Consider the following 13,512-nt stretch of genomic DNA (forward strand, 5'->3'; position numbering starts at 1 on the left):
ATGTTTGGATGTTGTGCGATTTTTCAATGCAATGCTGTGAAAAAGGAATAACATGTTCTATTGTCCACCCAATAAGAAAATCTTTTCTGTTTTGTATTGGTTTCACGTCTTGAGACGTTGAATCAACATAAAAAAGAAGTGATTTTCTGACTGAACTGCTCTTGCCATCAGTTCAGGACAAATATAGGTTAAACAAAACAATGGAAAACTCCGCGATAGTCTCTTTCATTGCTCATGTTGATTTACGGGTCAATTATGAGCTTATCGCTTGTAAGCGAAAAGAAATCGATTTCATGCTTTGCCAAACGTAGGCCAAACACAGCAAAAATTTACAAAAACCTTGAATTTACAAACTACACAAATTTTGCTATCAAACTTTACATATAATAATTTATTTGCATCAGACAAAGCTGTCCATATCCAAAACAAAACAACAAAATAATACACAAACTGCAAATGCACAAATAACGAACAACAACAACGAAATAACATCAAAAAATAACAAAATAATACACAAACTGCAAATGCACAAAATCTCAATAAATAGGGTAGGCCTATCTACTGTTACAAGTTTATAGACAATGGTACGGTAGCGTTACAAGTTAGAATATATAAGATCCGCTTTGCAATTTTGTGAAAGTCAAGAAAAACCAAGTGCATGACATTACTGTGCTTTAAGTAAATAAAAGAAATGTAAGGGGGCAGATTTGGCCTCACTTTGAGAATCAAAGTGTTAAAGTTCTTAATGTTAATTGATATTCTTTTGGTGAGCAGTTGTACGCTGCAGCATCAGTGGTGAAATTGTGAAGTTACAGTATTAAAATCAACTATTCTGTAAGACTGTGACGATGGCCAAATGGGTTTCTCCCGTATTAGTAGTTACCAGTCTGGTGCTCGCAAGCGTCGTGTGCGCTCTCGTGGTCACGCTTATGCCACGTGACGTCACAATGACATCGAACACAAACCAAGGTGAGTTCTGCGCGTTTGCTTCACTGTATAAAAGTTAATATTTACTACTTGATAATGAATGTAACTGCTTCTTATATCATCTAATATGTAGTGTAGTTACTTGTAGTAGACATAATAAACTAAAATGACCTTAATTTCACATAGGCCCGCCATGGCTCGCGTATTTTTATTCCTGCTATCTTCTTCAAGGTCGATATTGTTTTTTCGGCTTTGGAACCAGTAGGCTAAGTCTGCTGCATGACTTCCCAGAGGTTAGGATATTTTGCAATGAAGGGCAACTAATCCCCTAATAAATTGTTCTTTTACCACAGTAGGTAACTGAAGTACTTTACTTTTATTCAAGAGATGAGTGTTTTGTCAATATGTTCCCGTGTTGTGCCATTTTGCTGCTATTTACAGTACCTGTTTCAGCATTCTTGATAAAGATAACACTTCTCGCACACATATCCTGCATGTGATCTCGACTATCGAAGGAAGTTGAGCGCACACACTGAGAGCCGAACCTGCGCCGCGTGATTTCGAGTCGGGTGCTCAACCACTGAGCTACCGGGGGAAGCAAGATTGTGAAAAACTGCTGTAACCAGTACCACAGCGAACCCGCAGCATTAGGCTGAAACAGTTCTATCAACACTTGTGGAATAAGATAAATATTGATGTAACTTGCAGTCCGAATGTGCGTTCCACGAGCCTTCGCCTCGGATTCCATTGTTTGTGTCTGCAATTCAACTTACTGTGACACAATGGAAGCACTATCCACTCCCCAGCCAAGCCAGGTGTTGTCATTTACTACCAGCAGAGGAGGCCTGAGGTTCGCAAAAAAAGAATTGGTCTTTCAGTCATCGCCAATCGAGGCAGGTGAGTTTGTTTGAATAAAGGCAATAGCCCAAGTATAACGTAGACCTAAGATAAAAATGTAAACAAACTCAAGCAACTCAAAAAGAGAGATTAACATGTTTACTGAATTTCACTGCGAAGTGCTTTGTTTTGACTGATCTGAAAAGATGTTTATGGATATATTTTTGTAAATCGCTAAGTTTTCAAAGAAGATTTATTTCGTTTCTATGCAAAGCACCTAAAGAATATCAGTAGCGTAAGTAGGCTAGGTAGAATAGCACGTTGGTTTGCACAGAATTGACAAAACGTTTCTCAATCTTAGATCATTTGAAAACTCACTGTCGCCAAACCTGATCTACGTTGTGTTTGTAACCACTGAACCAGTCTAGCTTTAGACGTGTTCTTCAACCTGACTTTTCACAAGCGTCAAAAGATGAAAGGGTTTGGAGGGGCCTTTACTGATGCAACTGGAATTAACTTCCTGAGTCTTTCTTCGAAAACGCGAGAACATCTTCTCAGATCTTATTTTGCTCCTGAAGGTAAGTAGACAACGTTTTTTTGCGTTTCAATCTTAATGAAATTTTTAAATGAAAAAATAGAAATTCGACAAGTAGCCTACCTCTAACTTTGAGCTTCGTTGCAATTGAAGAAATTTGAAATACGTGGTAAAAGTGCTAACTGACGAATGCGTGTGATTGAAAAGTTTTTGATTTTTATATTTTTGTTTGTGTTAAAAATTATAACAGGTATTAGATGCTTTTATCAAAACAAGTGTAGGCTTTTTCGAAAATTGCTATATGTACATTTTATTTAATATTTTCAATTTATCTATTTATGGTAAAGGCATTGAATACAACATCGGACGGATTCCAATGGCGAGCTGTGATTTCTCGACTCGGCTCTACACTTATGCCGACCAACCTGACGATTTCAAGATGGAAAGCTTTGCTTTAGCCAGTGAGGATTTCCAATTGAAAGTGAGATCTTTAGGAAAAAAGTATGAATGCCACTTAAAAGCGGGAAGAATAAAATAATTTTTTCTCCTTAATTTCAAGTTAATGCATTTCTACATGTTTTTGGCTTGCATAAAAGATTTCATTGAATTTTTTGGATATTGTTTATTGAAATAAAATATTTGAAGTAGGCTTATCATGATTTTACCGTTCGTAAAACATTGTTGCTGTTTGGGTATCGCAGTATTAGCAATAATATACGTTGCCACGAAATAACATCTAACCAACCACGAAATAACAAATAACATCTATTTTTGTTTAAATGTTTGGGTGGCAGCTGACTTTGGTGACCTTTTGGTCTTTCGCTGCCATCCTTGTTGTGCGAATTATTTGTGTTTATTGTCTTTTTGCTTTTTGTGTCTTTCTTTTTCGCCAACAAAACAAAAAATAAACTGAACTGAACAACCTGTCACATTTTCAGATTCCCTTCATCAAACGAGCCGAAGAAGTAAGCTCAAAAACAATGTCCTTATTTGGAAGTCCTTGGAGCGCTCCTGCATGGATGAAAACCAACAACGCACTGTTTGGCAAGGGTTCCCTCTTGGGGAAGGCTGGTGACGACTACCACCAAGCTTGGGCACTTTATTTCGCAAGGTGCGTTTACAAACAAAAGCAGCGGGCAGAGTAGCTATATTCTTGGGTCTGGTCAAATCTGACCCTTCTATGGTGCGACATCATATTTTCAGCAGTTGAAGAGCGATAAATAAAATATTGAATTAATTAACATCCGGCTCAGCAAAAATTCTCCTTGCGTTATTGATATGTTAAAATCAATATAAACGAAGTTGATGAGATTGCAGTAGATTTTTTACACTTAGCCTACGTAACGTTGAAATTACGCAATACAGTAAATTACATTCGTCAACACACTGTTTTCTGGCAGAGATGCTTCATTGATTTTGAAATATACAATAATTGAGATGCTGAATCTGGCTATAGCATTTTTTGGTTGCCTTTTTATAAAATTAGCTAAAAAACGCTAAAATTTACCGTTCATCGCCTATACCAGTGCTTTTCAACCGGTGAGATGGTAGGCTACGTCTATTGCGGATGAAAAATAATTGTCATCCCAATGAGAATGACCAAGGTGGTGCGAAGGAAGCGGATGAGAACAGTGCATAATTTATATTGTTTAGTTATATGCAATAATTTAAACAAGCCTAAGAAGATTTTGTAACCGAGAGGCGTGAGTCTTTGGTGCCCTTATACCAGCTTAGTCTTTTCATGTGATTAGTTGGAGTATTGTAACTGTATTTGTTGGCTTTATCTGACATAACCGTAGCTACCCATGATCTCATATATAGGCTCAAAGACTGGTTTGCTGTTTATTGCCTACAATGTTGCCAGTTTCGCAATTCTCCTACTGAATTGGACAATTTTTGATTCAGAAATGCATGGAAAAATTCAGCCACCACGCATTTTAAAGCTAATTTTGCTTTTTGGTTGCATTGAATTCGAGTGACAAGTGGTAGAGTAGATGTAAGTAGAAGGAGGACAGACATAAAGGCACAATAATTAATCTATACAACAAAGTGGAACAGTATAATACATGTAGAGCATAAAACACGTTGTAGTCAGCGAGCGCCCCGGTTCTGAATAAGCTTAGTTGCGAAATAGACCATATTAAAGTGCAAAGTATAGCATCAAAAATGACAAAAAAATAGCAACATGTTTATAATTTATTTATTGTGGCTTTTCTTCGTTTGAGGTTTTGAAGCGGAAGATCTATATAGCTTAACCACCTTAAATTTATGGACTTCTTGAATGACTTTCTTTAATCGCGAACATTACGCAATCACGTAGGAGGCTAGGAGTAAAATTACTATTTAGCCTACATTGTCAAAATGGCTGATGGCAAAGTTACATTATCAAGTTGTTTGAAAGGCTGATATTAAACTGATTGCAATCTCTCATAGAAGGCCAACTCATTAATGAACAAGCAGGTTTCCGACCTGGTAAACCATGCGCAGGACAACTCCTGAATATCACTCAGAATATTATAGAAAATGGGTTTGAATAGGGTTTCGTCACTGGAGCTGTCTTTGTAGATCTTTCTGTAGTGTATATGAAACTGTCAACCATCGTCTCCTAATTTCAAAGATCCTCAACATCACTGAGAATTGTCAAATCACTAAGTTGATACAATCGTTGCTTAGCAATTTCCGCTTCTTAGTAAATGGAGACAGCACAAAAATGATCTGCCACAGGGGAGTGTTTTAGCCCCCAACTTGTACAACGTTTATTCAAATGACCAACCAATCCATCCTCGTACAAGAAGCTTCCTTTACGCTGGCGATTTGTGTATAACAACGCAACACAAACACTTCTCTTCCACGGAGAGTGCACTCAGCGATGCTCTGGACGGGCTGACAACATACTACATGGAGAACCACATGCGTGTCAACCTCAATAAAGCCCAAGTGTACGCATTCCACCTTAGATCCCTGGATGCATCACGCCAACTAAACATTTTCTGGAATGGAACCAAACTGGAACACTGTACCAATCACACATACCTCGGTGTCAAACTGGATAGGTCCCTCACATGCAAGTCCCATGTTGAAAAAGTAAGAGATAAGGTGGCTTCTCGAAATAATATCTTACAGAAACTAGGAAGCTCTGATTGGGAAGCCCTCTCGGATACAATGTGGTCAACTGCTTTATCCTTAGGCTGTTCGGCTGCAGAATATGCCTGCCCGGTTTGGGAACGCTCGGCACATGCCAAGAGAATCGATTCTACAGTATATTGAACCAAAGCTGCCGTTTGGTTACAGGCTGTCTCAAACCTACCAACATCATGTCGCTACACTTTCTGTCTAGAATTGCTCATCCCAACATTAGAAGAAGCGTGACCAGCAGAAAAGAAACATCTAGTCTGGACATGGATTTGACACACCCACTACATGGTCAAACTTCAGCACGCAGGTGATTGAAGTCACGAAAAAGTTTTCTTGTTTCACTTGTCCCACTGGGTCAAGATGAGGTTGCATCGAATGTTCGAATTCAACTGTGGAAGGAGGAGCTATCAGCCGGACTGACACCGGCCAATATGGAGCTTTCTCCCACAGAAGGCCTTCCTCCGGGAAAACGTGAACCCTGAAAGTATTGGCGATGCTTCAACTGCTTAAGAACTGGTATTGGAAGATGTAAGACGTTGATGCGACACTCGTGATCTTGTTTGTGAATCACAGGTTGTAACTTTGGACAGGAGCAAACGATGCAACATCTCCTCCAATGCCCTGCCCTAAAAGCAAGATGCTTTGCACAGGATTTAGCCGAGTTCAACGATAAAGCAAGGGCTTGCGTGATGCTCTGGGCTACGGTCGTGTGACACACGATGAAGAAGAAGATTATCAAAATTGTTGTAACTTTTAACTTACTGTATTTTGAATTAAGATCGATTTGTTTGATGCACTATTAAGTGAGTAAGCCTTGATTTATAGAAATGGAGAAAACAACTCATGATTTTAATTGCATTCAGGTTTGTGGAAGAGTATGAAAAGAATGGGGTGAAGATATGGGGCTTAACTGCCCAAAACGAGCCTCGAGATGGTCTGGCCCCTGACTTTGCCTTTCAATGCATGGGGTTCACCGCTGAAGAACAAAGAGATTTCGTGAAACTTGATTTGGTAAAAGAAACATAACGGTTAAATTTTCAGGAACCAAAATACTGTTAATAAGCTTAATAAAAAACTTAAAACTTAAAATTTCAGGTTCATTCATGGCACTAACGGTTAATATAGGGATATAATTCCAAAGAGGGTATAATCTTCGTCTTTGGGCTATCTTTAAATTGGCGTATAGTGGGCTATGTCATGAGCAGGGCCTCCGAGAGAAGTCAGGACTGGTCGAGAAATAGTATGAAAAACGGGCTCACAAATTTTTTTTAGCGAAAATAAAAGCAAAAAATTTATACCATGCGTTGCAAGTTCGCCTTAAACTGAACTTAGCTTACTTTTTTCTGCGTGAAATTGAATGGGTTAGGGTTAGCGATAATGCTCATCTATCAGCTCACTGTGGAGTCATGATACAAGTTTCCGGTATACAAAGAAAGGCATCATGCTATGTTATAATGATGTAACCTATACTGTATTGCAGAATTTTGTGCCGTAAATATTACTTTGAGGCAAAAATGAAACATTATAATTAGGCTAAAAGCGAAGAGCAGAAATTGTTATATTGCAAAATGTGCAGTAGCTTACATGACCTTAAAAGGAATCATTGCCCCCTGCCCCTCCATCCACAGAAAATTGAGGCCTGCCCCCGCTTCCGGCGCCCCTGCGTATACTTGCAGAAACTTTTGACGCAAGGCCGAAATAATTCCTTTTAACTTCCGTTTTTAATATCGTACCGTAACGATATCAAAGAGCCTTTTTTCGATACGAAAATCTTCACAAATTACTCGACCTACTTTCAATAAAACAATGCCAGTATTATTAACTATTTTATCTAGGTCAGGGGTTCTTAAACTTTTTTTAACGCGGACCCCTTAAAATATATTTGGTTCGCGTGGACCCCCTTTGTGGCCTATTCCGAGAAACTTTTTTGATCAGCATGAATTGGACATAACGCAATTAAATTAAAATGAATTGGTCAAAAAATTTATATTTTATCAAATTTAAGAAATAGCGAATGCAGATTGTTTTTCAATATTTTTGATTTAATTTCATTAATGTGAAGAATGCTGCTGTTTGTCTTCAACAAGAACATGAAATTGTGTCTTCGTGTTTGATAGGGCTGATAGGATAGTTGTTTAAACTTAATCTTTTTTCTTTTGAAAAATTTATTCTAGTTTTGAAATTATACTCTAAGTTTTCAATTGGGCCTTCATGGACCCCCTAAAACTAGTCCACGTACCCCTTCGGGGTCCACGGACCCCAGTTTAAGAACTCCTGATCTAGGTTCTAAAAGAAATTATAAACACACAATACAGGCAACGAAACTAGCTCAACAAAGCATTCAATTCAATCCTTTCTGGACCTTTTGTAATGCAAAGTTACAGTATAGGCTATAAGATGGTAAAAATTTTTGCAACTTCTGAATTGATGGACAGCATGCCAAGGTTGTTCAATCGGTTTTGAGTCATGGTGGAGCGCGAACAGTTTTTTAGAAATTTCAGTGTGCCAAAACTACGTTCTCTGCTAGCAAAGGCTGAAAGTTGGTTGCATAGTTAGATACCGCTACCACATACATACAAAAATTCTCAAAGCAACAAAAATATTTGGAAAAACGTTTCGCAAGTTGCAGTCAACGATTTCCTTGAGTAGATATCGTGGGGTGGTGCATTTAGCTTTGCAGCATAAGTTTGCTGGGTAGGTGTTGTCAGTGTTGGGCGCGATAACTCATTTTTCAGTTAAGCGATAACGATAATCGATAAACAAAAAATGCCTAAAGCGATAACGATAAACGATAAATCAAAAAAAAGTTAAGCGATAACGATAAACGATAAAATTATCGCCGATAATGTCCGATAACGATAAAAAAAAATTCTTTATTAGCACTGCCCCATCCCATGCAGCAGCACGAACTGTTTTCATCAACATGACGAAAAATCGAACATAATATAGGCTACTGTAAAGGGACAAAACTTTTTGTAAGTTATGCATGAATAGAATCGCAACAGAGGCAGTGGGTATCGAATCTTCAACCTCTTGATCCAGAATCAAACCACTGAGGTAACCGCCGTGCTTATAATTTTACCTTCAGATACCAGTTGGATTCTTTTATCAATTGAGTTACACTGCCGCTTACGTGCAGTAGGCAAAATAATTAAATCAAATGAAAATACCGGTACCATAAAAAATTCCAAACTTTGTATTTTGCTTTCTGCTTAAAGGGCTGTTTACAGCAAATTCAGCAATAATTAAAAAAATTCCAAACAACGCAAAATCAAACAAAATTAATATCGGAACAACAATATCGGATTTTTCAATGTTACAATTAGCCATTTAATGCCAAAAACTCTCTGATAAACTCCTTGAGCTTCCGATCCTCGGATTCCACTGAGTGAGTTTGCAGGGCTTCCCCAGTTGTCTGGCTGCATTTTAAATGATTTTTCATTCAAATTCACGAGGCTATTATTTGTTACGTTTTTGTCTCTGTGGCCTCTCCTTATAAACCGATTTCTTATTATGTTGATTAGTTATTTGTTAACTCTGATTTGCAAAATTACCATTCAGCATTCATAATATTGTTGCCCGACGAAAACTTATGGCGTTTATTATGTGACCGGCTTTTTTATGACTTGTTCATTAAGTTAACATTTTGGTGTTCTCTCACTTTGGGCAGGTGCCCCTCTCCCTCCCTACTTTTTTCGCTCCGGCGAGAGCACTGAATTATAGGCCTACTGTATTGTTCTTAATTGCATCTTTTCTAGACGAGCCTATCTACTTCATACTTAGGCCTACTGCATGGCTAATTTTCTTCAACTTTAAACAGGAACAACTTTTAACTTGCTACGCCCTTAATCTAAGCCTATGCAATAAAATCCCACTCTCCACAGTCTTGATCTTGAAAAGTGCGGTAAAATGCACGATGCTGCAAGCATAGTTCTTTTTCTGCTGCAATGCTTACTTGAAAGCGGCCTCGTATTGCGACTTTTTCACACACCACTTGCCAATTTCTTTCGCTTTGCTTCAAATGAAGCTGTGCTCCTGTGCGCTTACATTTTAATTGTAAAATTCACTCGCGATTGCCGATTGCAGCAAAACAACAAAAGAATTGTTGCATGCATTTCATTGCATTGCAATTTGCAACTCTAAAAATTATTGTGTTGTCAGGGCCGTCGCTACAGGGGTGGGCGTGCCCGCTCCCCTGACAACGACCTGTGCACGCACACTTCAGGCACTGAAGAAGAACTGGTTTCAATTTTAGTTTCATTAACTAGGTGGCTAGTAAAAATATTACTTTTCATGATCTTTCTACTTGTGTGTTGATCTGAAACAAAATTTATCGGCGATTATCGGCAATAATCAAATAATGCCTTTGGCGATAACGATAAACGATAACTGAAAAAATAATTGAGCGATAACGATAAGCGATAAAAAATTATCGCCGATAATGCCCACCACTGGGTGTTGTGTGAAAGCGTCTTACCATGATTTCACTTGAATTCGACAGAGATCGAATTACGAATCTATAACTTTTCAAACATTGACCAAACTATTTTACACTTTCGTCATTTGGGACGCTGTAGCCTACCAACAGTCTGATCCCTGTTAGTGCGAGAGCCATAAGCGCAAAAATTGCTGACGATATTTTATTCGATGAGGGCTTAACACGTGATAATTCTGATCTGCTAAACACAAGTGCTACAGCAAGCTTTGAAGTTTATTTATTCACTTGACTTTTTCAATGTTCCTCTGTTGGCCACAATGGAAGTTGTTCTAATTTCAGGGGCCGACGCTGCACGCACGTGGTCATGCTGACGTTGACCTGATGGTGGGAGATGATCAAAGACAAGTTCTCCCAGATTGGGCCGATGTGGTGCTGAGTGATCAAGATGCAGCACAATACGTGTCTGGGATCGCGGTGCATTGGTGAGAGCAACGACTTGTTCTGAGATTGTTGATTTTTTATGCCAATATTTGTTTGCGTGCGCGCGCGTGCGTGCGTGCATGTGTCTTGGCATATGGTCTCAACCTTTTGTCAAAATGACAAATGCTGCAGGTACATGGACTTTGTAACTCGTCCAAGTAAGCTCTCTGAAACTCACGATTCTCACCCAAACCATTTTATCCTGGGGACTGAAGCTTGTACAGGAGCCATGCCCTGGGTTAAAGATGAGAATCATGTTGTATTAGGAAGCTGGATTAGAGGACAAAGATACAGCCAAGACATTTTATCCGTGAGTTAAATAAATAATTTGCTTGTAGGTAGCTTTTTTCTAATACAAATGATTACGTTTATGATCAAATCTACAAAACGTGTTTAATCTTATAGTAAAAACGGCTAAAGCAACAACAAAAGTATTTACAAAACTACTCCTAGCACGATAGGTTGTTGAAAGTTTGTATTTAAAATTTCAAAATACTGTATTTTGGAAGGTGTATTGAAGAAAATATTTACAAATGCGGTCAGTTCCAATTCTGAACAACGCAAGAGAATCAATGTTTTCACGACTAGCTTTAGTTTCACTAATTTTTTTGTTACTGACCTTTTTCGCCGTTTTTGTATTTCATCTAGTAGGCCTAAGCCCAGTGGCGTAGCTAGGGAATGTGCCAGAATGTGCCGCCCGGGGCGGATTTAGATTTTGCGGCCCCTTCAAGAAAAAGCATGTGAAAATGAAATGCGTTTTTTTGTCAAATTATAATCAAAATCAAAAATCGTAGTCTGAAAGTGCCGCCCCCAGAAGTGCCGCCCGGGGCGGTCCGCCTCCCCCTGCCTCCCCAAGCTACGCTATTGCTTAAGCCTATTTCCAAAAACTCAACTTTCATAAAACGAAAAATACTTTTGCTTTACCAAGGATCTGAACAACTGGGCCGTAGGATGGGTGGACTGGAACTTAGCCTTGAACATGGAAGGAGGACCAAATTGGGTGAAAAATTTTGTTGACTCTCCTGTCATTGTTAATGCTGAAAATGATGAGTTTTACAAGCAGCCAATGTTTTACCACTTGGGTCACTTCAGGCAAGTCACAATAAAATCTGCATCTTTTGCGGCAACACTAAACTAATTGGTTTTGTTATTGTTTAAATTTATAATTTCTTCGTTAAAACAAAATTTGCTTTGACTCAACCTTTTTCCTTGGTTTCATCTCAAAATAAAAGTCATACTGAAGAATTGGTCGAAACAAATGATAAATCCTTTGCCAAAAATTTCATTTTATTACCACAAAATTTAAACTGGTTGATTTTGTTTCGTGAGCTCAAACAACTTATCTGAAGGCTTAAAAATGTTCTGATGTTAGAAAAAAAAATTATGGATAAGCATTTATTGTATTGTTTTAATCCGAAATAATCATTTTTTGGTAAATAATTTCCTTTCGAATGGCACGTTGTGATGATGCCTAATAAATGCGTAATAACGGCTAATGTAAACTAATTAATCTAATTATTTTCTTTTAAATGTGCTGCTCAAACACCCGGACAATGAGAATTTGACGAGGTGTAGAAACGAACATTTGTTTTTTGCATCCCATGCATTAACTACGAACTAGCTCCCACTTCATTTTAAAAGATAAACCTTTATATTATTTGAAAATTATTTTTTTTACTAGTAAATTCATCCCTGAAGATTCTTACTTTGTGGAGATATTAGGACCAGAACAAGATGGAGATCTTAAATATGCCGGATTCTTACACCCAGACAAATCTGGCGTTTCTCTAGTCATACTTAACACATCTGAAGTGTCCACAAATGCAAAAATATCTGATCCAAAAAAAGGAAACGTTGCCATTGAAATTCCCCCAATGTCAATCCAAACGTACATTTGGTCTTCATCTGCATGATAAGCTGTCACTATTTGTGTTAACATTAGAGTTTTAAAAAAGGGTTTTTCCTTAAAACCCAACCTGCAGTGTTTTTTTTTTAAGCAAAAACGTTTCTTAGTTTAAAAACCAGATTTATGAAGTAGAAATGTTCTTTTTCACGTAAAATTGGCCAAAAAATTTTTTTGTTGGGTTTTCTTTATCAGACATAACTCAGCAACAACACTACATTTAACATTATAAAAACAATAAGCGAACGTTTTCGGCTAGTCATACAGCCCTTTTTCAAGCCTATAAGAGAAATATTTTAAAAGTAACATCAAAGGTTTAGCTTTTTTTTTTTAAATATTTTTCTTATAGGCTTGAAAAGGGCTGTATGACTAGCCAAAAACGTTCGCTTATTGTTTTTATAATGTTAAATGTAGTGTTGCTGCTGAGTTATGTCTGTTTATGGTAACTTCTCTACCCAAATTGCTTTTTTTATCTGTTCAAGGTAGGTAGATTGATTAATTATTATATTTCATGGAATATGCGTTTATGTGAGAAATCGTGCTGCATGGCTGTGAGTTGGTGCCTTGGTAGTTGCTGAGCCTACTAAATGTAGCAAATATAACGCAAAATCAGAAAAATTGTTGAAAATAGAACTTTTGAAAGCCCTTAGGTCAGTTTGTTACTTTAGTTGTATCTTACAGCACATAGCTATGATAATGTTAAATGTTTAAATAGGCTTCCTTACAAAGCCTAAAATGACTGTGTCATTGGACCAAAAAGTGCAGCTGAGTATATAAAAGTTAGGCCTAATTAACAACCATTTGTTGTTTTAGATGGCTTTCTACTGTTATTTAATGAAGGAAAATTGAGTAAAAAAAAAAACTATTGCAAATGGAAAATTTAGCAGAAACAATTTGTGTTTCAAAAATGCATGTTTTATTTTAACAAAGTTCTTGAAATGTTTGATAGGCCTAGCCTACTTCCGTATTCAATAACCGGTTTGTTGGTTTCTGAATCTTTATCCTCGAACTGACAAAGCCTTAATAGGTTATTCCTGGTCACTGAGATTGACAGAGTGAAGTTTTCCGATTGTTGAAGTGTCGTTGCCCGAGAATTATTCCATTCATTAGGTGCCGCTGAACCATTCACATCTTTGCAATAGTAAAGGTCTTGGACTACATCGAAGCTAACAGACGAGTCCATGTGCCTATATTCTTGTGTTATTTTGCAATCATCACCTAGAAAATTGTAGTCATTTAATCTCGATATTAATAATT

At 37.6% G+C, this 13,512-nt stretch overlaps 1 protein-coding gene across 1 annotated transcript; it reads left to right on the top strand.

The window, feature by feature from the left end:
• The first annotated feature begins 848 nt into the window (after positions 1 to 848).
• Positions 849 to 12,315, top strand: LOC145772445 (lysosomal acid glucosylceramidase-like). The gene is made up of 10 exons (XM_082584323.1): positions 849 to 969; positions 1,636 to 1,824; positions 2,199 to 2,342; positions 2,647 to 2,780; positions 3,238 to 3,410; positions 6,298 to 6,445; positions 10,212 to 10,354; positions 10,485 to 10,662; positions 11,281 to 11,444; positions 12,034 to 12,315. Exons 1-10 carry the CDS (start codon positions 849 to 851, stop codon positions 12,263 to 12,265), a joined length of 1,626 nt encoding a protein of 541 aa, XP_082440449.1. The 3' UTR covers positions 12,266 to 12,315.
• The last annotated feature ends 1,197 nt before the right edge of the window (positions 12,316 to 13,512 follow it).

This window comes from Aplidium turbinatum, chromosome 6 (assembly GCF_918807975.1).
Source record: "Aplidium turbinatum chromosome 6, kaAplTurb1.1, whole genome shotgun sequence".
NCBI lineage: Eukaryota > Metazoa > Chordata > Ascidiacea > Aplousobranchia > Polyclinidae > Aplidium > Aplidium turbinatum.

Excerpts from the sequence above, each read along its gene's own strand:
- LOC145772445 (XM_082584323.1), top strand. The coding sequence starts at position 849 with ATGGCCAAATGGGTTTCTCCCGTATTAGTAGTTACCAGTCTGGTGCTC. Across the intron at positions 3,411-6,297 it reads TGGGCACTTTATTTCGCAAG|GTTTGTGGAAGAGTATGAAA; the intron begins GTGCGTTTACAA and ends AATTGCATTCAG. Across the intron at positions 6,446-10,211 it reads ATTTCGTGAAACTTGATTTG|GGGCCGACGCTGCACGCACG; the intron begins GTAAAAGAAACA and ends TTCTAATTTCAG.